Below are 26112 nucleotides of genomic sequence, written 5' to 3' on the forward strand. Positions count from 1 at the left end.
TACTGACAGTGGTTTTCTGAAGTGTTCCTGAGCGCATGTAGTGATATCCTTTACACACTGATGTCGTTTTTTGATGCAGTACCGCCTAAGGGATAGAAAGTCCGTAATATCATTGCTTACGTGCAGTGATTTTTCCAGATTCTCTGAACCTTTTGATATTATGGACCGTAGATGGTGAAATCCCTAAATTCCTTGCAATAGCTCGTTGAGAAATGTTGTTCTTAAACTGTTCGACAATTTGCTCACGCATTTGTTCACAAAGTGGTGACCCTCGCCCCATCCTTGTTTGTGAATGACTGAGCATTTCATGGAAGCTGCTTTTACACCCAATCATGGCACCCACCTGTTCTCAATCAGCCTGTTTACCTGTGGGATGTTCCAAATAAGTGTTTGATGGGCATTCCTCAACTTTCTTAGTATTTTTTTGCCACTTGTGCCAGCTTTTTTGAAACATGTTGCAGGCATCAAGTTCCAAATGGGCTAATATTTGCAAAAAATAAAGTTTTCCAGTTTGAATGTTAAGTATTTTGTCAAACATAGGTTGAAAAGGATTTGCAAATCATTGTATTTTGTTTTTATTTACGATTTACACACTTGTTTTGGGGTTTGTATATAAAAATGATAAAACAAACGGTGAGAAAGCTAATGCTTAGCTCTTCCAAAAACAAGCAAAGATGGATTTGTGCGAAAACTCAAATTGTCCATAGGCATGGACAGAGTCATGTATAAAGAGAGTACAGCCAACTCGGTTTCCGGCGATTTCTTCAATGGTTGGTCAAAAGGCACTGACGTGACGACAGGGCGCCATAACTGCTACTGACCCTGAGCTAATGCTATGTGTTTGCTGTGCTTCAATTTTAAATTTTTCGACGTGTATAAATGCCCTCTTGTGCAGCATGGGGCTGCTCCATGTGCCAGAATTGTGGAGAGCTTTTCCATCGCTTTCCCAACAACCCGGTAAGAAGGTTATGGGAAGTGAAGGTTCGCCACCGATTACTGTTAGTCTTGTGCAAGGTAAATGCAACACTCGTTGCATTTTGTTCAGGAGAGAACACACAGAAGCTACCACAAATAACAGAAGTAATGAACAAATTAAAAAGATGGTTCAACAAAAAGACTATCTTTGAATCTCAGTAAAACTAAAACATTGCAATTCGGCAACAGTAGAAGAGAAAGACAAACACAAATAGACAGACGTTGAAAGAGTAAAAGAATAGATGTGGAAAAGAACTGGAAATCTCATAAAAAATATACAACAGGGTGGAAAGCCATACATCAAGAATGAAGAAGGCAAAATACAGTATGGTCCGGACCCAAAAATCACTCCATATTCTCTACTGCCATACAGTGATTACAAATACTAAAGCTAATAAAGATTTTAGCAAAATGAGGGTAATAAGTAATTTTTTAGGTCGTTCTGTGTACCGTATTTTTTGGAGTATAAGTCGCACCGGAGTATAAGACGCACCTGCCGAAAATGCACAATAAAGAAGGAAAAAAACCTAAGTCGCACTGGAGTATAAGTCGCATTTTTTTGGGAAATTTATTTGATAAAACCCAACACCAAGAATAGACATTTGAAAGGCAATTTAAAATAAATAAAGAATAGTGAACAACAGGCTGAATAAGTGTACGTTATATGATGCATAAATAACCAACTGAGAACGTGCCTGGTATGTTAACGTAACATATTATGGTAAGAGTCTATAACATATAGAACATGCTATACGTTTCCCAAACAATCTTTCACTCCTAATCGCTAAATCCCATAAAATCTTATACATCTAGTCTCTTACGTGAATGAGCTAAATAATATTATTTGATATTTTACAGTAATGTGTTAATAATTTCACACAAGTCGCTCCTGAGTATAAGTCGCACCCCCGGCCAAACTATGAAAAAAAAACTGCGACTTATAGTCCGAAAAATACGGTAAATTGTTTCTTTTACATTTCGGGTGCTTGTTAATAAACACAGCAGCAATGTAGCAGCGGAGTGCCGCAAAATTACACTTTCACAAAATAAAAGCATGTTTTCTCGTAAGTTTATGAGCTGGAGTATGTTTATAACTATTTAGACGTACTGTTTTGTTTTGTCAGAAAGCATGTATCCGGGCACATCCGCACACGTCCTTGGTAGCAGTCATGGCGCCTGTTTTTTAGTTCTCCACAAGCTCTTTATATAAGACTTTGGGTATGAATTGGACTTGGAATGGTGGTTGTCCTGGGATTGGCTGGCGACCAGTTTAGGGTGTACCCTCTCCCTTGAAGTCAGCTGGTATTGGCGCAAACTTCCTCATGACCGTAATAATAAGCAGTATAGTAAATGAATGACGAACAGCATGTTTTTTTTTTAGACAACGTTCATTTCCAGCAAGCAGCTGAGATATCAGAAGCTTTGGTAGAAGAGCAGGTGGACTTTGAAGCTATGGTGAGTAAACGTGACCATGATGGCCACAATAAAAGCAGTATGTTAAAAAATGTGATTGTCATCCTACAGTGGTACACTGACAAGGACCACGGGCTGGGTGGTCCTGCTAATCAGCATGTCTACACCCACATGAGTCACTTCCTACAAAGGTGCTTTGCATGAAGTCCTCGGATCAACGCAACTCCTGTACATCACGCATGAAGCAGATTGTATACTGTATGTGCAACAAGGCTCAGTCTATAATGTCATGGTAATGATGAATAGTCATCACTATAGTCATGCTATACATTTACATATCGATCAACAAAACCAATTTTAGCAACATTTTGCAAATCACATACTTCACATCCCAGCAAGCACAAGACATTGAAACATCGTTGAGAACTTGTTGAATTAGATTCTGCCGTCAATGTTGGGTTCTGATGTTGATTTGAACATTAGATTCTGGTAATTTCCCAACCAACAACGTAGCACCAACGTTAGACAACGTTGTCTCAATTTACAAATACAACTTTTTTGCAACGTTGCTTCTAAGTCAGTTTTAAAGGACATTACACTGACACGATTCCTACCACAAACAATGACGCTTTACCTTAAAGTCTAACTTCCTGTCACTTCTTGATGAATTTATGACTACACTATTGGACAATCTGAAACGTGGAGGCAGGATCTGGTTTGTATTGGCTCGAGTCTTTCTAAAGACATGTCTATCATTGAGAGCACACAACCAGCCATACACACACGGTTATTAGAAAATATCAATATTCATCATTTGTGACAAAATGTCTTATTTAGTGTCAAACAAGTACACAAGTTAGAAATATCTTATTTTCTTAACTTGGACAAAAAAAGTTGATTAACACCAATAAATGTTCTTTCATGGGGTGTGTAAAAATGTCAGTTATAACGTTGCTATATTTTATTTTGATAACTGCATTCTTTGTATGGGTAATCACATGTTTGTATCATTGACTTTACACTGAAACCACATATTTCCAAAGGGCATGTTGAATCTAAATTCACATTTCTTTCATTTGACAAACATTTAAATTCCACAGTTTTTACTTGGTCTAAAAAGCATGCACACAAATGTACTTTTTTTCAGATCAACAACTTCTAGGTGAACATTTACAATATTTGGATACATTTTTTCGAGAAACATGTTGTAGGGCTGAGGTTGAATAATAAACATAATGGTGGTCAATATTGTAGTATCAATGGCTAAACACACTCCAAAACTTTGAAGCTTTAACCAGTCAATTAAGTACATGACAAGTTATGTCCTACTGGAAAAACTGACTTTTGTTACCAGAGGGAGGACAGAGGACTTTGAGACATAGAAACCTTTACCAGAGTATTTTAGGCAATGGGTGTACATCCACCCACATGCCTTAATAGAAATGTGGAGTTTTGTGTCTTTTTTTTCATTTTTTTTTCTGTCATTTCTAAAAACCTGAATAAAGATGCTGTAAAAAGTTACATTAGTCATCCTTCCATTTCCTATTGCTTGTCCAGTTTAGGGTCACAGGTGAAGTTCTGGAACATATCCCAGCTGACTTTAGGTGAGGGGTGGGGTACACCCTGCACTGTTCACCTGTTAATCCCCGAACACATTAACAAACAAAGCATTCACATTTACAGCTATGGACAATTTACATAACACGTGGGAGGGAACCCACACAAACACACTGCAAAAAGTCGAAATCAAGGATAAAAGTGTATATTTACAGCCAGAAGTCCTTTCTGTTCTGTCAGTGTATTTGTCTATCATAAGTGATATAACTTGGGCTGTTAAAACAGGATTTCCAATCTGATTAATCCTTGTATATACTGTACAGTCGTGGTCAAAAATTTACATACACTTGTAAAGGACATAATTTTCCTGAGGGAACCCTGCTGAAGGAATCAATAAAGTACTATCTATCTATCTATCTAATGTCATGGCTGTCTTGAGTTTCCAATAATTTCTACAACTCGTATTTTTTTTGTGATAGAGTGATTGGAGCACATATTTGTTGGTCACAAAAACATTCATGAAGTTGGGTTCTTTTATGAATTTATTATGGTTCTACTGAAAATGTGACCAAATCTGCTGGGTCAAAAGTATACATACAGCAATGTTAATATTTGGTTACATGTCCCTTGGCAAGTTTCACTGCAATAAGACGCTTTTGGTAGCCATCAACAAATTTCTGGCAAGCTTCTGGTTGAATTTTTTATCACTTTTCTTGACAAAATTGGTGCAGTTCAGCTAAATTTGTTGGTTTTCTGACATGGACTTGTTTCTTCAGCATTGTCCATATGTTTATGTCAGGACTTTGGGAAGGCCATTCTAAAACCTTAATTCTAGCCTGATTTAGCCATTCCTTTACCAATTTTGACGTGTGTTTGGGGTCATTGTTCTGTTGGAACACCCATTTGTGCCTTAAGACCCAACCTCCGGGCTGATGATTTTTGGTTGTCCTGAAGAATTTGGAGGTAATCCTCTTTTTTCATTGTCCCATTTACTCTCTGTAAAGCACCAGTTGCATTGGCAGCAAAACAGGCCCAAAGCATAATACTACCACCCCATGCTTGACGGTAGGAATGGTGTTCCTGGTATTCACCTTTTCTCCTACAAACATTGCTGGGTATTGTGGTCAAACAGCCAAATTTTTGTTTCTATTGACATCACATGGACAAAGATAAGATGTTCTGTGGTCAGATGAAACAAAAATTTAGTTGTAGAACCCTACCCAGTCACCCATAAAAGGACAAGCGGTAGAAAAAGGATGGACTTACTGTAGCTACAATTATTTCAATTCCAACCTCTGGAAGAACTTTGAACATGTCACGAGGGAGGCGTTGAATATTGAGTCCAAGTGGACCATGATCCATACCTCTATTGTCAAGGCGGCCAATTGGAGCTGTGGCCGCAAGGTGGTTGGTGGCTGTCGTGGCGGTAATCTTAGAACCCGCTGGTCGACACCACTGGTGAGGGATGCCGTCAGGCTGAAGAAAGGGTCCTATTAAGTCCTTTTGGATCATGGGACTCCGGAGGCAGCGTACAGGTAGACAGGCCAAGCGATGTTCTGGTTCAGAGGTCGCGGAGGCAAAAATTCAGACATGGGAGGAGTTTGTGGAAGCCATGGAAAATGACTTCCGAACGGCTTCGAAGCAATTCTTGACCACCATCCGCCGCCTCAGGAAGGGGAAGCAGTGCACTGTTAACACTGTGTATGGTGAGGGTGGTGTGCTACTGACCTCTACTGCAGATGTTGTGGATCGGTGGAGGTAATACTTCAAAGACCTCCTCAATCCCACCAACACGTGGAAGTAGTGCCTGGGGAATCTGTGGTGGGCTCTCCTATTTCTGGGGCTGAGGTTACCGAGGTAGTTAAAAAGCTCCTCTGTGGCAAAGCCCCGGGGGAGGATGAGATCCGCCCTGAGTTCCTTAAGGCTCTGGATGCTGTGGGGCTGTCTTGGTTAACAAGACTCTGCAACATTGCATGGACATTGGGGGCGGTACCTCTGGATTGGCAGACCGGGGTGATGGTTCCTCTCTTTAAGAAGGGGAACCGGAGGGTGTGTTCCAACTATTGTGGGATCATGCTTCTCAGCCTTCCCGGTAAGATCTATTCAGGTGTATTGGAGAGGAGGCTATGCCGGATAGTCGTATCTCGGATTCAGGAGGAGCAGTGTGGTTTACGTCGTGGAACTCTGGACCAGCTCAATACTCCCGGCAGGATCCTTGAGGGTGCATGGGAGTTTGCCCAACCAGTCTACATGTGCTTTGTGGACTTGGAGAAGGCATTCGACTGTGTCCTTCAGGAAGTTCTGTGGGGAGTGCTCAGATAGTATGGGGTATTGGACCGTCTGATTGTGGCGGTCCGCTCCCTGTATGATCGGTGTCAGACCTTGGTCCGCATTGTAAGTCGGACCCGTTTTCAGTGAGGGTTAGACTTCCCCAGGGCTGCCCTTTGTTGCCGGTTCTGTTCATAACTATTATGGACAGAATATCTAGGTTCAGTCAGGGCGTTGAAGGGATCAGGTTTGGTTGCTACAGGATTAGGTCTCTGCTTTTTGCAGATGATGTGGTATCGGTGGCTTCATCTGGCCAGGATCTTCAGCTCTCACTGGATTGGTTCGCAGCTGAGTGTGAAGCGACTGGGATGAGAATCAGCAGTCCATGGTTCTTGCCCAGAATAGGGTGGAGTGCCATCTCTGGGTTGGGGTAGAGATCTTGCCCCAAGTGGGAGTCTTGTTCACGAGTGAGGAAAGAGTGGATTGTGAGATCATCAGGCAGATCGGTGCGGCATCTTCAGTAATGCGGACACTGTATCGAACTGTTGTGGAAAAGAAGGAGTTGAGCAGGAAGGCAAAGTTCTTAATTTACCGGTCAATCTATGTTCCCATCCTCACCTATGTTCATGAGCTTTGGGTTATGACCGAAAGGACAAGATCACGGGTAGAAGCGGACACAATTAGTTTCCTCCGTCGATTGGCAGGGCTCTCCCTTAGAGATAGGGTGAGAAGCTCTGTCATCCGGGAGGAGCTCAAAGTAAAGCCGCTGCTCCTCCAGGAGCCAGATGAGGTGGTTCGGACATCTGATTACGATGCCACCCAGACGTCTCCCTGGGGAGGTGTTTATGGCACGTCCGACCGGTAGGAGGCAATGGGGAAGACTCAGGACACGTTAAGAAGACTATGTCTCCCGGCTGGCCTGGGAACGCCCTGGGATCCCGCGGGAGGAGCTGGACGAAGTGGCTGGGGAGAGGGATGTCTGGGCTTTGCTACTGCCCCCGTGACCCGACCCCGGATAAGTGGAAGAAAATGGATGGATGGATGTACTCACCACTTGAAAAAGACTTGACACTTTTTAGTGTGTGGAACAAATGTTGTTTGATCATTTACATCATACATTTATTGAGTGTCACATTAGCATTTTGCCTTTGTGACAAATAAGTCATGTCAAACTTTCCATGACGATTTTAAGACTAAAATTTGAATATTTGACGCTCTATCAAAGCTTTACAATTGTTGAATATATTTAAAAGAAATAGGTTTAATGGGAAAAATGATTTGTATTGTTTGAAATCATTTATTATTTTTCCATGCTAATTATATGGCTAGCATATACAAAAACTTTATAAAATGACCTTTTTATTCACGTCCGAAGCCGACCTTGTTTTGCTCCAAAACAATAATACCACTTTGAGAGGTCCCGCAGTGTAACTAAAACTGTCCTTACAATGCCAAATGATTTTACATCAAACAGTTTAATGCTGCTCACTGAAGCAAAATAACTTGTCATGTTGCCTGTGTTTTAAAAAATTAATCGTAAGGGAAACTAAAATTCAGACTCCTTGTGCGTATGATGATGATGATGATGACACACACGGTGATGTCACAGTAGCCCATTAAAGCATTGCTTCCTGCTGTTTGCCAGGATGAGTATTAAGTTTGTTTGAACTTCGCACCGGCACAGCAGCTGGTGTCACGCACCAATTGCTCTTGTTGTCCAATGATTGTGGCGGAGTGACTTGGCTAATGGCTCGAAAGTAATCGGTAGGGCGGATTGAGGAGGCGAACCGGACTACCTGAGCAAATGCATCCTCTGGTATTTAAGAGTGGACGGCAAAAACAGGGTTAGTAGTCCAGGAACTAGAACATTCTTCTGAAAGCAATAAGGAAAAAGGTGAGGTGGCATTTTTCTTGACTTACCTTGAACTATCGTACTTACTGTGCATGTGTCAACTTCTTTTCTGCTTTTTCATGCCTGAACTTGAAAAAGATGCCATGGTAGATGAATGCTTTATCATCTCAACCCAAGTAGATTTTCTTAGATTTATTTCACACCTCCTCTACTTACAGGAGGAGCTTGTCAGGTTAGGTTCATAACTTTAAATCAAAAAGATAAAGCATCAATTAGCAGAGTAAATGAATACGTAAAAACAATCATTTGACAGTAAGTCTTACAACCAACAAGAGTTGTCGCTCTTCTCTTTATCAATCATTGTAGTCTACTGTCATCTACTAAATATACAATTACTTTCTCATGTCACATGCTGTTGGTATCAAACAGTATAAAGGCTCAGATGGTAGAACAGCCGGACAGAAATTTGAGGGTTCCTGGTTTGAATTCAGCTTCTACCATCCTAGTTACTGCCGCTGTGTCCTTGGGCAGACACTTCACCCAACTTTCTCCCAGTGCCATCAACGCTGGTATAAATGTGGTTTAAAAATGCAGAAAATTCACAATGTAAAGCGCTCAGAGCCTCTAGAGAAAAAACTAGAGATGTCGATAAATGCGTTAAAATGTAATATCGGAAATTATCGGTATTGTTTTTTAAATTTTTTAAATTTTATTTTATTTTTTATTAAATCAACATGAAAAACACAAGATACACTTACAATTAGTGCACCAACCCAAAAAACCTCCCTCCCCCATTTACACTCATTCACACAAAAGGGTTGTTTCTTTCTGTTATTAATATTCTGGTTCCTACATTATATATCAATATAGATCAATACAGTCTGCAAGGGATACAGTCCGTAAGCACACATGATTGTGCGTGCTGCTGGTCTACTAATAGTACTAAACTTTAACAGTTAATTTGACTAATTTTCATTAATTACTAGTCTCTATGTAACTGTTTTTATATTGTTTTACTTTCTTTTTTATTCAAAAAAATGTTTTTAATTTATTTATCTTATTTTATTTTATTAATTTTTTTAAAAAGTACCTTATCTTCACCATACCTGGTTGTCCAAATTAGGCATAATAATGTGTTAATTCCACGACTGTATATATCGGTTGATATCGGTATCGGTTGATATCGGTATCGGTAATTACAGAGTTGGACAATATCGGAATATCGGATATCGGCAAAAAGCCATTATCGGACATCCCTAGAAAAACCGCTATATAAATATAATTCACTTTTCACTTCTAGCTACTACAGCCCAATCGGGTCAACAACACCCTTATTGTAGCCAAATAATTCCTTTTGGGTGCAGGCTGATCGTGTAGTACTTTCAACTCAGTGAGAGTTGGGAGAGAAAAGTGAAATAATAGACGGTTTTATGTTGGTTAAAAGCTCTAAATGTCAGTTTCAATAATTGTTCCATTAATCCCTCAGCACAAAACTAAGATTATGAAGGATGTGTGTCAGTTTGATAATGACTGTCATATTAGTAACAAGATTATGAAGGATGTGTATCAGTAGAATAATGACTGTTATATTAGTAACAAGATTATGAAGGATGTGTATCCATAGACTCAGTATCAACATGAACATTACCATCATCTGTCATCTGGTGTTTACCAGCATATTTCAGTTGCATTCTGCAGTAACAGTGTGGTTCTGTGGTTCAGGTTCCAGCAATGATTAGCATTCGCTCCATGGCCGGCCTCCTAGTTGTCCTCAGCTGCGTCCACAGCGGCTGGCAGGTTCCTCTGCAAGACACTTCAAGGTAAAACTCAGAAGCGGACATTCTGTGATTTCTGGTTGGGTTCTAATGTAAAGAACATGTTCTTTCCTCTTCAAGCTCAGATATGGACGATGCTTTAGTGAGAAGACACTCGGAGGGAACGTTCTCAAACGACTACAGCAAATATCTCCAAGACCGGAAAGCCCAGGACTTTGTTCGGTGGCTGATGAACAACAAGCGGAGCGGGTTAGTGGTCGTTTGAACAACTGATGGCTGCTGCTGATGTGCCAATACATCGGTTGACGAAGGGCCTGATTTACTAAGATCCAAATACCACGCGCTTAACAGCGTGTGCAAAATATAAAATAGCGTGTACTATGGGTGTGTAGCGTGTGATTTACTAAGACTGCGTGTGCAATTGAAAAGTGGTAAAGACCGCCTTATTTAAATGAGGATTTTGCGGGCATACAAGGCTTTAACCACGGAGAAGATCATTTTCTGTACATTCATATTATCTTGCTCCTACCTGTGTGTTCCATGTGTTCAACACATCTATAATCTGTAACACTTTTTCTGAATCGCAATCTAGACAACAGAAACATTATGCACACTGACACGTAATTCTGTGTGCGAGGCTGTGAACTGACCAACCAACGCAAATGAAAGACGTCTTTTCATGTAGATATATTATAGTGATATATTTCATTTAAAAAAAAAGATGAACAACATGGAAAAAAAAAGAAAAAGCGGCTATAAGTTTATACAATGATGTGGCTAAATAGAAGATATGTCTGATATTTGTATTTCTGACCGTCCAAAATGTTAACACACACACATAGAACAGAGGATTCTGTGCACTGATCCTGTCAGTTTGCACATACTTTTCAGACGTGTTAAATAAAAATGCAGACTTGGTTCCACAATCACTTTTCTAGTTTTGTAAATCAGGCTGCGTGTGCTAAATGATCATATTTGCATTTTCTCCTCCTTGTATCGTGGGCGTTCCGACGATCAGCATATATTTTGCATGTTAATTAAGACAGAGGCGCATAATTGATTTGCACGCATTATTCTGCTCACTTAACAGACGCAATCCGCTTTGCACAACTTTAGTAGATCTGTTCTGCGTGTGCTATCAAGTTTGCACATGTTTTAGTACACACAAGTCTTTAGTAAATCAGGCCCACTGTGCCACATATCGTTATCGGCACTTGTCACACCTGGAGAGAACCCGTACAACAAAGTTAATTTACTTCACAACATAAGAAATATATTATTTTAAATGTTTAGAATGGCTAAATATTTTACACGCTAACATATAGAAAAAGTAAGTATCAAAAGTGCGAAAGTACAGTAACTTTTAATTGATTTTACGTCATGCAATGCAATGTAGGTAGGCCTATACACAACTTCAAATTAATGCAAACATGCTGTTAGCATGTTAGAGTCAGGGATGTCCGATAATGGCTTTTTGCCGATATTGTCCAACTCTTTAATTACCGATACCGATATCAACCGATACCGATATATACAGTCATGGAATTAACACATATTTATGCCCAATTTGGACAACCAGGTATGGTGAAGATAGGGTCCTTTTTAAAAATAATAATAAAATAAAATAAGATAAATAGATTAAAAACATTTTCTTGAATAAAACGGAAAGTAAAACAATATAAAAACAGTTACATAGAAACTAGTAATTAATGAAAATGAGTAAAATTAACTGTTAAAGGTTAGTACTATTAGTGGTCCAATAGCACGAACAATCATGTGTGCTTACGGACTGTATCCCTTGCAGACTGTATTGATATATATTGATGTATAATGTAGGAACCAGAATATTAATAACAGAAAGAAACAACCCTTTTGTGTGAATGAGTGTAAATGAGTGTAAATGGGGGAGGGAGGTTTTTTGGGTTGGTGCACTAATTGTAAGTGTATCTTGTGTTTTTATGTTGATTTAATAAAAAAAAAAGAAAATTAAAAAAAACAAAAACAAAAAAAAACTATACCAATATTTTCCGATATTATATTTTAAAGCGGACATATATAGTTAGAATGCTAACTCCAAACTAGACTGTAACAGTTAGAATAAGACAGACAGACATGTAGGTAGATAGATGGATGGATGGATGAATAGATAGGTAGATACTTTCGGCAGCCCATAAAAGTCACAAACAATACAATACTGTTAACACTCTAGCAATTAGCAAGCAACAAATGATCTAAAGCTGTTTCAAAGTTACATCCGGCCATGCAAATAGTATTATTATTATTATTATTATGCAATTCAAGATCAGGAAACAGTTGGCATGATTACGTTAGAGGTACCGAACCCCACCAGTTTCATATGCGCATCCACCAAACCCGAACCGTAATCATAAAATGATGTTATTATATTAAAGAAATACTAATAAAAGTATATTTTACAAACAAAGTTACAGGAATGTACACATGATCCCATGTTTACATCTCATTGTGCAACATGTGAATGTTTTAGTGGGAACAAAATGTGATATCTGAAAGGGGTACAAATTATTTCCAAAGCAGGACCCCCACTCAGACATATAATACTAGTACACAGCTCATGAAAAACAATATGTTATAGTCATTGTAAGTGGGCCAAAACACTTATATTAGAAAATAATGTCATGGAAATTACTGCTGTCATTTGATTACAATAATAAAACATTGAACTTATTATTTAGCCAGGTTTGGGACAGGTGTGCTGCAGGTCTGACGTCGCTCACATGTGCTCCACTGAATGCTCAAGGAGATTTTGCGTTTGCTCACACATATGGAAAATTAGAGGGAACATTGTTTGGGGGTATCCATAATAGCCGACAGGGAGAAGTTTTGATTTACACGATGAGTCGGGCGTGTCTTGACCTCCGCGTCGGAGGCTCTGCCGAACCCCTGAGGCCGACTCACCGAACCCCTAGGTTTCAATCGAACCCAGGTTAAGAACCACTGTACTAAATAGGCCTACTGAAAGTGCTAAGGCAGTTTTTAGTTGTTGTTTTTTTAGAAATATACTAATTAAAATGTGTATAAATGCTGGTAATTGTATATACTTATACAAAGTTTGCATGCCACACTTAAAAAGATAGAACTAAGTAGCAAAAGTGATATGGTATAGTAGTTCTTTCGACATTTTAATACCATGCCAGTACACAGTACACCATTTCAAATAAGAAAACTGTAAATGCTAAGAGTTAGCATGCTACCACCAAGTAAGACAGCACTAAGAACCAGAAATTTTATGGCATATCTGTAGTTGTTTTGTATCAGAAAATGTTAACATGCTAACTGTGAACATGCTAGCACCTAGCTAGAAGCACCCAGTACCAAATATGCAAAAGCTGTTTTTTATAGTCATTTTACATTATGTCATGTCAATTATGCAATTTAATACTGAATGTTTAAAATGCTAAAAGTGTATCATATTATCATACTTTATTATTATCATATTATACATACGAGCCACACATAGGGTGACCATTTCCATGACACCAAAAAGGAGGACATTATGCGCCATATCAATAAATTACTATGGTGTACATAGGACTCTGGTATACCGGTACTCTTATTTATAGTACAATTTTGAGTAGTTTAAAGATGATGTTTGTGTGGCTGAATAGGAAAAAATATTAAAGTCAAGTGTTTGTTAACAGTATTTGTATTTATTCAATACATTGTGGTGTTCAAAAAGTGACCACTGAGATGAATCTTTTCAAGTGCAGAGTGCCACAAAGCATAACGTGCGGACTTAAATGCAGTTAACATATATAATTTTAAAAAAATGCCACAAAAAATGTTCCACATCAACATCAAGGCTGCTTGCTGCATATCTGGTTGCGTTATGCAGAATAAGGGCCAAACAGTTTACAGGGAGCCCATCTTTTTGGCTCAGTTTCAGCTTCTGATACACTGTTATGTTTGCCACAATTGACACTGGCATTGTCTGCTGCATATGCAGACATGTTTTTCACCTCTAAGCCAGACATCTCAAGTTTTGCCAGCAGCTGGTTTGTTATGGCTTCTGACGTTTCGTTGCTGTCGCTATAAAAATCCAACAGGACATGTTGGATGCCTTCATCAAAGTGAAAATACCTTACCACAATGGGAAAACACTTGTTTGTTCCTTTATTTGAGGCGTTGGTTGCCACGGAAAAGGGTAGGTTGTTTTCTTTTATGTAGTCGGTATGTTCCTGTACTGAATAGTGAGCGATGACGTTCTCGCACAATGCCTTGGCTTTTGTTCGGCCACAGGCCATCCCTTTAGCTGTGGGATAGTCACTGAAAATCTCCCGGTCCACTTTCATGCCGCAGTCTAAACTTCTGTAGGACTGGTGATGCTTTACAGCAGTGGTTCTCAACCTTTTTTCAGTGATGTACCCCCTGTGAACATTTTTTTAATTCAAGTACCCTCTAATCAGAGCAAAGCATTTTTGGTTGAAAAAAAGAGATAAAGAAGTAAAATACAGCACTATGTCATCAGTTTCTGATTTATTAAATTGTATAACAGTGCAAAATATTGCTCATTTGTAGTGGTCTTTCTTGAACTATTTGGAAAACAATATATACAATAACTAAAAACTTGTTGAAAAATAAACAAGTGATTCAATTATAAATAAAGATTTCTACACATAGAAGTAATCAACTTAAAGTGCCCTCTTTGGGGATTGTAATAGAGATCCACCTGGATTCAGGAACTTAATTCTAAACATTTCTTCACAAAAAAAGAAATCTTTAACATCAATATTTATGGAACATGTCTACAAAAAATCTAGCTGTCAAGACTGAATATTGCATTGTTGCATTTCTTTTCACAGTTCTTTTTGACAGACATTTTAGTGAGGGTCAAACCATCATGGCATGGGGGAAACTCTGGCTTTATGATAATGAATGGAATAGCCTACTTGATTTGATGTTCAGTTTATGAACTTACATTACATTACATACCCCCAGGGTACCATTTGAGAACCACTGCTTTACAGCATGGTACACCTTGCACAGCTCCGCAGCGGTTATCTTGTCATCCAGGGGCGACGAAACTTCATGAAAAAATGTCCTCATTGAAGAGGTACCTGCCGCACGTTTATTACTTTTATGTTTATCCGTACTCGCATGCCGTTCAATTGCAGCTTTCCCCTGACTACTTACGTCGACATCACATCGACAAAGTGTGCAGAAGCCATGGAATGAGTCTCGACTGCTTTTCGTTATAAATTTGTGCTCTTTTATCCATTCAGAATTAAACGAGGTCTTGCGTTTTGGCATGATGCTAACTTTCTGCCGCAGCAACACATGGACCCTTGTTTACTTTTTTAACCAATGATAAGCAGATTTGTATCCGACACAGCTCTTAGCCAATCATTTGATACGTTACTGCGTTGGGGGCATTTTTTACGGTCTTTGATTGGCTATTGCGCTGCAGCCCAGCAAAAATGAAAAAACTCCGCTCTTCAAACCTATGTGCCTCAAAAAGGAGGACAAATACGTGTCCGGCTTGAAGCTGCGCCGGACGCCGGACAGGGCATTAAAAATCCGGACTGTCCGGCCTAAATCCGGACACCTGGTCACCCTAGCCACACACTGAAAAATCAAAGGAACTTTTTAATTTTCAAAACCAATACTAGAAAAATCCTGTAAATCAGCTTTGTGTTACTAGCATCGACATTTCAACATTTTGTTGTTACGTTACACCTGTTTGCTCTTTTATTTCATTTTTTGTGTTTATTTTTTTGAAATGGTATTTTTAGAATGTTCCAAACGAGCTGTGTGCCACACATGGCTTCTGGACCAGACTTTGGACAGCTCTGTTGTATATCTTGCAATGCTAACTGCTAGTATATTAGCACCTAGCAAGATAGTGCTAAGTACTGAAAGTGCTAACACAGTTTTACAGTGATTTTACGGAACATAAAGGAATATAGCTACCATTTCAAATGATTAAAAGGGCTAAAATACCAACAGTTAGCAAGCTAGTATCTTAAAGGGTAGCACTATAAATGTTAAGGTACAATAGTTAATTGTTTTACTTCATGCCATGTAAGTATGCAAATAAAGAAAATAGCAACAGTTATGGTTAGCATGCTACCACGAAGCCACCAGGAATGAGAGGTCCGAGAGAAGATCTATAGCTCTCTATAACATAAAATGCTAACATTATAATAGGGACATACAAGCATTTAGTAAAAAGTCCCAAGTACTAAACATAATAAGGGAGTTCAAAAGCCATCATGCTAAGTCAAATTTACGGTAGCATGCTAACAGGTAACATGCTAGAACTTAGTCAGAGAGCATTAAGTACATAAAGTAGGCTGACCATATTCTGAAATCCCAAAAAGAGGACATATATGCGTGGTAGGTGAACATTTGCCAATGATACTCGAACTTGCTTTATAAAAAATATATTTATTTAAATAAAGCATTTTTCCTCCTCTGTTGACAGCAGTGTTGGCGCTAGGAATTTTCAAAATGGGGTCCCAGGGACCCCATCAAGTCATAAACATGGGGTCCCACAGTACATTTTTGGGGTCCCACTTTTTTGTAAGCGTTTTGAAAACAAATGACAAATGTATGCATTATCCTGTTATATCTCACATTCTATATTTTTTGTTTTGGAAAAAGGTTGTCATAAACGTTACTTAATTCATTTAAAAAAATAATACAAAAGAAAACAAATGTGTAAGCATATGTAAATGTATTCAGTTATAAACATTCATTCACTTTCTTCTTTCCTTCATGGATCTAAACTTTACCGCTGCTGGTAGTTTTTTCTATATTTTTATTTAATAAGTTGTAGGTGTATTTATTTCAGTATAAAAGTGTAAAAAGTTGCTTGGGTCATGAAATGATGATAATGCTGTGCCAGGGCATACATACATTTTATATTTAACGCTTAAATCTCTGGAGTCTACATCAACTTCAGATCTATTCCTCATTTCAAAATGTTTTAGTTTTTTTTATGTTGTTTTTTTGTTTGTTTGTTTTCCGCCCTTTTTTGTGAAACAAAACTGTTTTTTTATGGCAAACACACAGAATATGCAAAATCTTCCACCGAAAATAGTTTTCAAAGTGGAGTATTTGATGTGAAGTAATCGGAACCTTGGATAGGTCAATAATTCATAATAACATTGACCTCCAATGACCGTTTGAAAGAAAGAAAAATAGAGCTTTGTTTTATTAGTCATCATTGCAACTGTTTCTAAATTACATTTCACCTGTAAGCTTTTTTCTTTCACTTTTGTTATGTTTTTGTTCATTTTATTAGTATTTTTAGAATGTGCCGTGGGCCTTTAAAACATTAGCTGTGGGCCGCAAATGGTAAAAAACAAAATCAAAAATCAAAATCTGCGTCCTTTCTGATTTCAATGCGTTAAAAAGACACAAAAAGTGCGTTAACGGCAACACTGGTTGACAGTATAACAAAATAAGTCACACTTATATTCTGTAACATTCACAGTTTTGGAAAAAAGTGCAGAGGTAGAAATATTCAAAATAACCTCTTGTATATAATCTAAACATAAATAATGCCTCAAAACAAGTTAATTAAATTTAAACAAAAAACAGCAGACGAGCTCTAGCCCTTCACAGCCGTTTTGTGCTTTGTAGTGTCGATATGGGCTTGTAGATCTTCAAGCCCCTTTATTTGCCACAGATACATACGTTCCTGCTTTGCACACAGTGCATTCTGCTTTCCATGTGTCACGGCCAGGACGAAACCACAAATACTTTTCCGCAAATCATCCGTGAAGTTGCATTTACGTTTCCGCATTTCTTGTTTTAATGTCCGTCTCTCCACTCACTAGCTCTCTCGCTCTCTGTCTCTGCCCCTCCCTCACGAATGTTTCTGCATGCGCACGCCTTCACAGTTTGTTTTGTTTTTAACCCCTTCTTAACCCTGGACGTACATTGAAAATACACGCAACCCTAACTCAAAATGCCGGACATTTGAGGCATTTAAGAAACCCCACCCGGACACCTCGGACAGTCCCGCAAAAGAGGACATGTCCTCTTCATGCCATGTAAGTATGCAAATAAAGAAAATAGCAACAGTTATGGTTAGCATGCTACCACGAAGCCACCAGGAATGAGAGGTCCGAGAGAAGATTTGAGGTTATTGTCCGGGTGGGGTTTCTTAAATGCCTCAAATGTCCGGCATTTTGAGTTAGGGTTGCGTGTATTTTCAATGTACGTCCAGGGTTAAGAAGGGGTTAAAAACAAAACAAACTGTGAAGGCGTGCGCATGCAGAAAGATAAAGAGGACGTATGGTCAGCCTACATAAAGTGTTATGGCAATTCTATAGTTTATTACATCAAGCCATGGAATTTCAAATGGATAAAATGGCTGAAATGGCAACAGTTAGCATTTTAGTACCTGAAAAGATAGTGCTGAAAGTGCTAATGTGCAATATCATAGTTATTTTGCATATCAAATAATGTAGGTATAAACAATTTTTTAAATGAAGAAATGCTAACAGTTAGCATGCTACCACCAATCACTGGACGTTTGAGAGCATATCATTAGTTATTTTATTTTATGATACATAGCTAGCTAAATGTTAGCATGCCATTACCTAGCGAGATGGCATTAAGACGACTAAAGACTAAAGCACTTCTATAGTGACTTTATCTCATGCTATGTAGGTAAGAACTATTTCATAACATTCATAATTAGCAACCCTTTTCGGATTTACACAATTTAAGTTATTAAACGTGCCTTATAGTTAAACTCGGACTACATGCTTTAACAGGATTTTCTAAACTAAAAAACACAAAACATCCTAAACCAGGAGCAGGTTCACTGCAAAAACTGAAATCTAAGTAAGATTAAATATCTCAAATAAGGGTTACATTTGCTTATTTTCTGTCTGATAAGATAATTATTCTAACTAAGCAGATTTTATGTTAGAGTGTTTTACTTGTTTTAAGAGTTTTGGTCCTAAATGATCTCAGTAAGATATTACAGCTTGTAGCTGAGATGTTATGACCTATATTGAGTAAAACATGCTTGAAAAAAGAATATCAACTGATGCAAAGCTGTGTCATCAACACTCACAAGTATAAAACTACTTTTTTAAAGTAATAATTTCTTACTTCAAGCATGAAAAAAAAAATCATGATGCCGAGCGCATATCATTATGTCAAGATAATGGCACTAGCATTTACTTAATTTAAGAATATTTTTCAACATATTTTTTTTCTACCAAGAAAAGTGTACTTGTTATTAGTGAGAATATACTTATTTTAAGGTATTTTTGGGTTCATTGAGGTTAGCTAATTTTACTTGTTTTGAAAAGTCTTGACCAGCTGAATTTTCTTGTTCTATTGGCAGATAATTTTGTTTAGTTCAAATAAAATACCCCAAATTTTTTTTTTTTTTTTTTCTTGTTTTTGAACACTGACTTTATGCAGATAATTACATGCAAATTTAGCAAATCCCATTGGATGACTTACACTCCTTTTCAGACTCGGACACCAAATTGTTGAAGAAGAACCATCAGGACTCAACTGTCGGTGTCAGTGTTTGGCGGTTTACGCCAACTACATTGTTTGTCAAAATTCTCTCCGGTGGAAACAAGCTTCAAAACACAACAGCTGTCAACTAACCCCTTGAGCTTGTCCTCACGGTTATTCTCATCTTATTTCCAGCGCCACGGACAAGCGCCACGCCGAGGGCACCTACACCAGCGACGTCAGCGCGTACCAGAGTGAGCAGGCCGTCAAAGACTTTGTGGCCGGGCTCATGTCGGGACAGATCCGAAGAGAGTAGGGGAACTTCCTGCTTCTTCTTAGCGCTCCTCAACGGCTCAGCTGCTTTGTCCTGACCCCCCGCCCACCCCACCCTCTTTGACCTTTGAACTTGATGTAGCTTTTACTTCCTGGTGCAACAATAAACCACATGAACGTGCTGAGTGGAGTGAGAGCAAGCCGACAAGTTGTATTTCACAGCACTAACAAAACAAGGGTGAGCTCTACATCTTAGCGTCAAATAAGTTTAACGCCGCATCAATAGATCGAGCTGTGTTTCAAATAGAATACTTCCCTCAGTACTCTTTAATAAGTATACCGTGTATCAGTGGCGGGCCGTGCGTTTCTCACTTAGGCCTTCAGTGATGTCCCACTTAGTCCGACTTCACCTCTCAAAATACCGTAATTGATGTCACCATATGGACAAGGCTGAAGATACTATACAGAAACACACTTGCACACTACTGCGCATTGAAACCCCCTCAACAGTGTACAAAACGGTCTATTTTTCCGCGCATTTAACATTCAATAAACCCGCTTCGACAATTAAAACATATCTTACGTGGTACTGTCAAAATTAAAAGTTAAAGTTAAAGTACCAATGATTGTCACACACACACTAGGTGTGGTGAAATGTGTCCTCTGCATTTGACCCATCCCCTTGATCACCTCCTGGGAGGTGAGGGGAGCAGTCATTTTTGGTGATTTAACCCCCAATTCCAACCCTTGATGCTGAGTGCCAAGCAGGGAGGTAATGGGTCACATTTTTATAGTCTTTCGTATGACTCACAACCTACCGATCTCAGGGCGGACACTCTAACCACTAGGCCACTGAGTAGGCTAAAAGGATTGTATAAAACAAATGAAACATGAAAAAATTAAGAAATAAAATACTTGAACTCACAATTTGTAGGACCCATTCGACGCCCGTATAAGCCAGTGGTACCACTCGTCGGAGTTAGTTGGTCGTAGTCGGTTGATTTGTGTGAAAAGACACGGGCAAACCATTTGACCGCCGGGATAGCGTCCCGTGTTGGCTGGCCTCGTCTCACAAGACATAGTTTCTCTTAAATACCCTTCTTGAAAATGGCCTTGCAAATATATACCTGCCACCTAATCAACATGTTGCTCTCCTTCTTTGTGAGTACCGTTGAGTTTTCTGTGGCTTCCTATGGCTCGTATGGCTCCGGTGCCACTTCCTGTTTTCGTAACTTGTGAATCACAACGTGAGGCCATCAAGAAAGCCTCACTGACAACAATTCGTGATCTGATTGGCTATGGCAGTTGTCTATCAACCACGTGTGTTCGTTCGCTGACAGTGCACAGACGTCCGCGTTGTTGATTCTGAAGGCCTCGAGCAGATTTGGTACAGCATGGCAACATAAGCTAGCTGAATTCTGATTGGATGCAAACTCTATAACCTAAAAACAACAGCACTGGAAGGAGCATATGAATATGAATCTTGTTAGATATTTAGGGAAAGTAAATAAAAAAAATACTTTTATCTTTAATTATGATCATGATTTCTGGTTATGTTAGGCTAGCCGAGAAGGCCTTGCTGGCCCTGACGGCACACCACTGCCTTGTACACTGCGTACTTACAGAGTACAAATAGACCATGTAGTGCTATCCTGAAGTCAAAACTGTCCATGCGCACTTACCGCAAATGCCAATCAAATATTTACCTCCATCGTCTCTCCTTTTAACGGAAAATTGCAACCACCATTGTAAGCTTTTTGAGTGCAACATCCAGGCACTGACAGTGCGCTGCATTTTTCTGTACTTTGAATGCACTGATGCACTCAAAAGAATAAGCGTAGGTAAGTACGCACCAATTGAGACTTGTTTCAGAGCAGAAGCTAAACATGAGCTTATTTAGCATGAAATTAGTAGTTTGGGCCATCTACTGTACTCACATGAAAAAAAATAGAAGCTCCAAAGTCATTCGGATGTTAAAGTGCACTAAAGAGTGCCTCGTGGCGAGCACACTTACTTCTCAACCAACAAGCTCAAACATACAAAGCAAAGCCGCTACATCAGCACCAGTTTTAAGTGACTACGTAACAGGGACGCTCCAAAACAATTTATTCTTGATTCCCAAATGCGATTCTTTTTTTTTTTCAGATTCTGAATCGATTTATAATTTTCAAGAATAGATTAGAAAAAAAGATGAATTAATAAAAGACGTTTTTAGGTCATCTCTGCGCTTACTCAGAAGACAAGCTTGTAACCTGTTTTGAAAAGGTTTTTAATGATCTTTTCTTTAAACCAAATACCGTATTTTTCGGAGTATAAGTCGCACCTGCCGAAAATGCATAATAAAGAAGGAAAAAAACATATATAAGTCGCGCTGGAGCCCGGCCAAACTATGAAAAAAACTGCGACTTATAGTCCGAAAAATACGGTAATATATTGTGAGAATCGGTCTGAATCCACAATGGTGTTGAATTGAAAACGGCTCTGAGTCGAAACATCACCCTAAGAATCGGAATTGAGTCATGAGTTATTGTAAGATTCCCATCCCTACAATATATGATTGAAATATTTGTATTGAAATGCCATCTTTCATTTTGGTGTGCTGGTTTGGTGGCTGCAGGATTAGGTCTCTGCTATTTGCAGAGGATGTGGTCCTGATGGTTTCATCTGGCCAGGATCTTCAGCTCTCACTGGATCGGTTCGCAGCCGAGTGTGAAGCGACTGGGATGAGAATCAGCACCTCCAAGTCCGAGTCCATGGTTCTCGCCCGGAAAAGGGTGGAGTGCAATCTCCGGGTTGGGGAGGAGATCTTACCCCAAGTAGAGGAGTACAAGTACTTCGGAGTCTTGTTCACGAGTGAGGGAAGAATGGATCGTGAGATCCACAGGCGGATCAGTGCGGCGTCTTCAGTAATGCGGACGCTGTATCGATCCGTTGTGGTGAAGAAGGAGCTGAGCCGGAAGGCAAAGCTCTCAATTAACCGGTCGATCTACGTTCCCATCCTCACCTATGGTCATGAGCTTTGGGTTATGACCGAAAGGACAAGATCACGAGTTCAAGCGGCCGAAATGAGTTTCGTCTGCCGGGTGGCGGGGCTCTCCCTTAGAGATAGGGTGAGAAGCTCTGCGATCCTGGGGGAGCTCAAAGTAAAGCCGCTGCTCCTCCACATCGAGAGGAGCCAGATGAGGTGGTTCGGGCATCTGGTCAGGATGCCACCCGAACGCCTCCCTCGGGAGGTGTTTCGGGCACGTCCGACCGGTAGGAGGCCATGGGGAAGACCCAGGACACGTTGGGAAGACTATCTCTCCCGGCTGGCCTGGGAACGCCTCGAGATCCCCCGGGAGGAGCTGGACGAAGTGGCTGGGGAGAGGGAAGTCTGGGCTTCCCTGCTTAGGCTGCTGCCCCCGTCACCCCACCTCGGATAAGCGGAAGAAGATGGATGGATGGATGGGTTTGTCAATAAGAAAAGAAACGTATAAACAAACTTAAAAGTCATATCTTACTGTTAAAAATGTGTTGGTTATTACTTCAGCAAGCATCAAATAAAATAAAAAATAAAAATAATTACGAGTCACCGAAGTAGTGGCTGCAACCCAAGCCCCCTAACCCGAAACTAAATCCAAGCCCAAAGCTTAAAATAAAAATAAACATGAGATTTGCTCACGGGAGCAAATCTGGATGCCCAATGGGTCGTAATGGAGCCATAATGGTTTCCTTGGTGTGCATGTACCCAGATATGACGTCCAGAGGCAGGATCAGGGATTAAGCCGGAGAAGGCACGTGGACGGAAGCTTCACCAGCGACGTGAACAAAGTCTTGGACTCTATGGCGGCCAAGGAGTATTTACTGTGGGTCATGACCTCCAAGCCTTCAGGGGAGAGGTAAATGCTTGAATGTGATCCAAAATAAGGAGCACAAATACTGCATCTACAAAGAAAAAGATGGCATTATTCAAAGAATGATGTTGTGTGTGCTGCAGGAAGAGGAGACAAGTGGACTAGCAAGGAGAGAAGTGGACCAACGAGGAGACAAGTGGACCATTGAGGAGACATTCAGGACCGTGCAAGAACACAAATACGAGGAACAGGAAGCCATACAAAAAAAATGCAAACTCTTCCATTTGTTTTTTTGTTTACATTTAAATTATTGTCTTGTGTATAAAAGATGAAACAATTTTAAAAGAAATGAAACACCAAGAAAAAACTCAGGTATAGAAAACAATCACAGTGTTGAAAAGTAAAATAAAGTTTTTTCCCATTGTGCGTTTGCAGTACTTCTACATATACACAAGAAAAGCTTTGCACCATTCACAATGACAAGTAAAAACACATGTACCATATTTTCCGGACGATAAGGCGCACTTAATTTTTTTTTTCCCTCAAAACTCGACAGTGGGCCTTATAACCCGGTGCGCCTAAGGTACGGAATAATTCTGGTTGTGCTTACCGACCTCAAAGCTATTTTATTTGGTACATGGTGAAATGATAAGTGTGACCAGTAGATGGCAGTCAAACATAAGAGATACGTGTAGACTGCAATAGGAGGGCAATATTGTCACGTTGGGGTCGCATCTTTATGCGGGGTCGTTCCTCCCAGATGCAGAATGGACAACTACGGAAGAAAACGTGAAGTTAGGAGATGATTTATTTCTCATAAATCATGCACTGTAGATACAAGCAGACAAAAACAAGAATAAACAGAAAAGCGGGCCGATAGCATGGGAAGCTATGGCGAAGCTTAGCGCAGGAACAAGAATCAAGAATCACAAAAATAACCAACTTGTTGCAAACAAAGAAGCCAGAACGAGTGTGGCGAGAGAGGTGAATAAATAGCTCTCTGATTAGTGCTCGGCAGCAGGTGAACGTGCGGAACACTAAGCAGAGGCAGGTGAAAGCAATTAGTACCCATGGTAACCAAAACAAACCCAGAAGTGCACAAAACAGGAACTAAGGGAGTCCAAAACTAACAGAACATAACTAAACAAAACAAATATGAGTCAAGTAAATAACACCAACATTGTATATGTTCCATTGAAAATATAGAACATTACACACGGCGCTCAAATATCTATCAAAATGTTTTAGTACAACGTTGGTAGGTTCAGAAGCCGCTTGGTGGATTGTACTGTGCTTCAACATACAAGTATTATTATGGTGTGTGTATAAGGTAAGACATATTATCTGGCGTTTTGTTTTGCGATGTTATGCAAAAGCAACTTTTCTTTCCTTCTGGTACCTGCTGATCTGTATTTGGGATCTGCATAAGTCCTGAAAAATTGTGCGCATCCGCTTTTGTAGTCGATAAGCTTCTTCTTTTTCTCTATCTTCTTGTTATGGGACATTCATCCTCCACTGTTGCCATTTCTAATATAAAGTAGCGTAAGGTTCTTATAACTGTGAGTAAACTTGCCATGAAAGCGCTAAAAACTGCCGGTGTAGTGAATTTACATTATTCACCCAAGGAACTTTAGTTATTAGAGAGTTTTGGTTCGGACGGTTCTTCACGGGACACATTTTTGACATTGTTGTTGTTTCCAGATGAGGAGATGCTGCTCCGTTATTAATTTAAGTAAAGTCTGAATGTCATTAAAACAGTTAGCTCCATCTGTTGACACTTCTTCCACACACGTCCTTGCACGCTACACCGCTACAACAAAGATGACGGAGAAAAGACGCTGTCGAAGGTGAGCCACGTAAATAAGACTGCCCCCAAAACGGCACATCCGGAAGCGACTGTCAGAAAGCGACTTGAAGATAATCTGTAAAACATAATCTATGCAACATTTTGACCAAAGAATCACCATTACATGTTATGTAGACCACAAGGAAGGGTTTTCAATTTAGAAAAACAATAATAATAATATGGCTCCTTTAATGCGCCCTATAATCCAGTGCGCCTTATCTATGAAAAAGATCGAAAATAGACCATTCATCTGCAGTGCGCCTTATAATCAGGTGCGCCTTATGGTCTGGAAAATACGGTACTTTTCTGAGTACTTATATTTCACCTTTTTACGGGACTACTGCCTATTTTGAACATGCGTCAGTTTTTATGTGTTCCAGCCCTGCATTTGACCAGCGTATCATGACTAATCACTCCAAACAACAGAATACACGTTTTTACTGAATAGGACACACAGAACAGACGTGTAAATAATTTGGGATTAACAATTTCAACTATGAACAATACAACTTGAAAGAGTGTGTGAACTGGTATTTCTCTGATGGAGGAGTATTTACTACATAGTAGAATTCATCATTCAGATGATTGCATCCCTCCTTGAATTAACTTTATGTAATACACTAAGTGCTCCACATGATGCCAATCAAAAACAAAAATGCAAAACCACAAAAAGCAACAGTAAATTAAAGCTGCAAGCAGCGTTGGTCGGGCCCGCCTTTTGCTGGTGTTTCCTGCCTTTACCCATTCAACATACCTTTACCTGCACATTACCTACCTTCCCTGCATCCTGGGGTCACACTGGTGCTTCTTTCTTTCACCCATACAACATACAATTACCCGCACATTACC

The 26112-nt window shown here is 39.6% G+C and overlaps 2 protein-coding genes across 5 annotated transcripts in view; both read left to right on the top strand.

Moving 5' to 3' along the window:
- Nucleotides 1-4051, top strand: part of LOC133617958 (dipeptidyl peptidase 4-like) — a 42472-nt gene extending 38421 nt beyond the window's left edge. The window contains exons 24-25 of one of the 3 annotated variants that reach the window (XM_061978399.2): nucleotides 2357-2430; nucleotides 2500-4051. In XM_061978399.2, the coding sequence (XP_061834383.1) occupies nucleotides 2357-2430; nucleotides 2500-2592 (167 nt within the window). In that variant the 3' untranslated portion in view covers nucleotides 2593-4051. The remainder of the gene's footprint in view (nucleotides 1-2356; nucleotides 2431-2499) is intronic. The other 2 variants (XM_061978380.2, XM_061978390.2) reach the window with 2 other exon arrangements.
- A 3823-nt stretch (nucleotides 4052-7874) lies between these two features.
- On the top strand, nucleotides 7875-23802 carry LOC133613254 (glucagon-1-like). 2 transcript variants are annotated; one of them, XM_061970649.1, is made up of 6 exons: nucleotides 7875-8107; nucleotides 9788-9885; nucleotides 9961-10089; nucleotides 19507-19623; nucleotides 23316-23462; nucleotides 23561-23802. In XM_061970649.1, exons 2-6 carry the CDS (start codon nucleotides 9797-9799, stop codon nucleotides 23580-23582), a joined length of 504 nt encoding a protein of 167 aa, XP_061826633.1. In that variant the 5' UTR covers nucleotides 7875-8107; nucleotides 9788-9796; the 3' UTR covers nucleotides 23583-23802. The 2 variants fall into 2 exon arrangements, with proteins under 2 accessions (XP_061826633.1, XP_061826641.1); XM_061970657.1 differs by having other exon boundaries at nucleotides 9966-10089.
- The last annotated feature ends 2310 nt before the right edge of the window (nucleotides 23803-26112 follow it).

Source organism: Nerophis lumbriciformis, linkage group LG01, assembly GCF_033978685.3.
Source record: "Nerophis lumbriciformis linkage group LG01, RoL_Nlum_v2.1, whole genome shotgun sequence".
NCBI lineage: Eukaryota > Metazoa > Chordata > Actinopteri > Syngnathiformes > Syngnathidae > Nerophis > Nerophis lumbriciformis.

Excerpts from the sequence above, each read along its gene's own strand:
- LOC133613254 (XM_061970649.1), top strand. The coding sequence starts at position 9,797 with ATGATTAGCATTCGCTCCATGGCCGGCCTCCTAGTTGTCCTCAGCTGC. Across the intron at positions 10,090-19,506 it reads ATGAACAACAAGCGGAGCGG|CGCCACGGACAAGCGCCACG; the intron begins GTTAGTGGTCGT and ends TCTTATTTCCAG. Across the intron at positions 19,624-23,315 it reads TCGGGACAGATCCGAAGAGA|ATATGACGTCCAGAGGCAGG; the intron begins GTAGGGGAACTT and ends GCATGTACCCAG.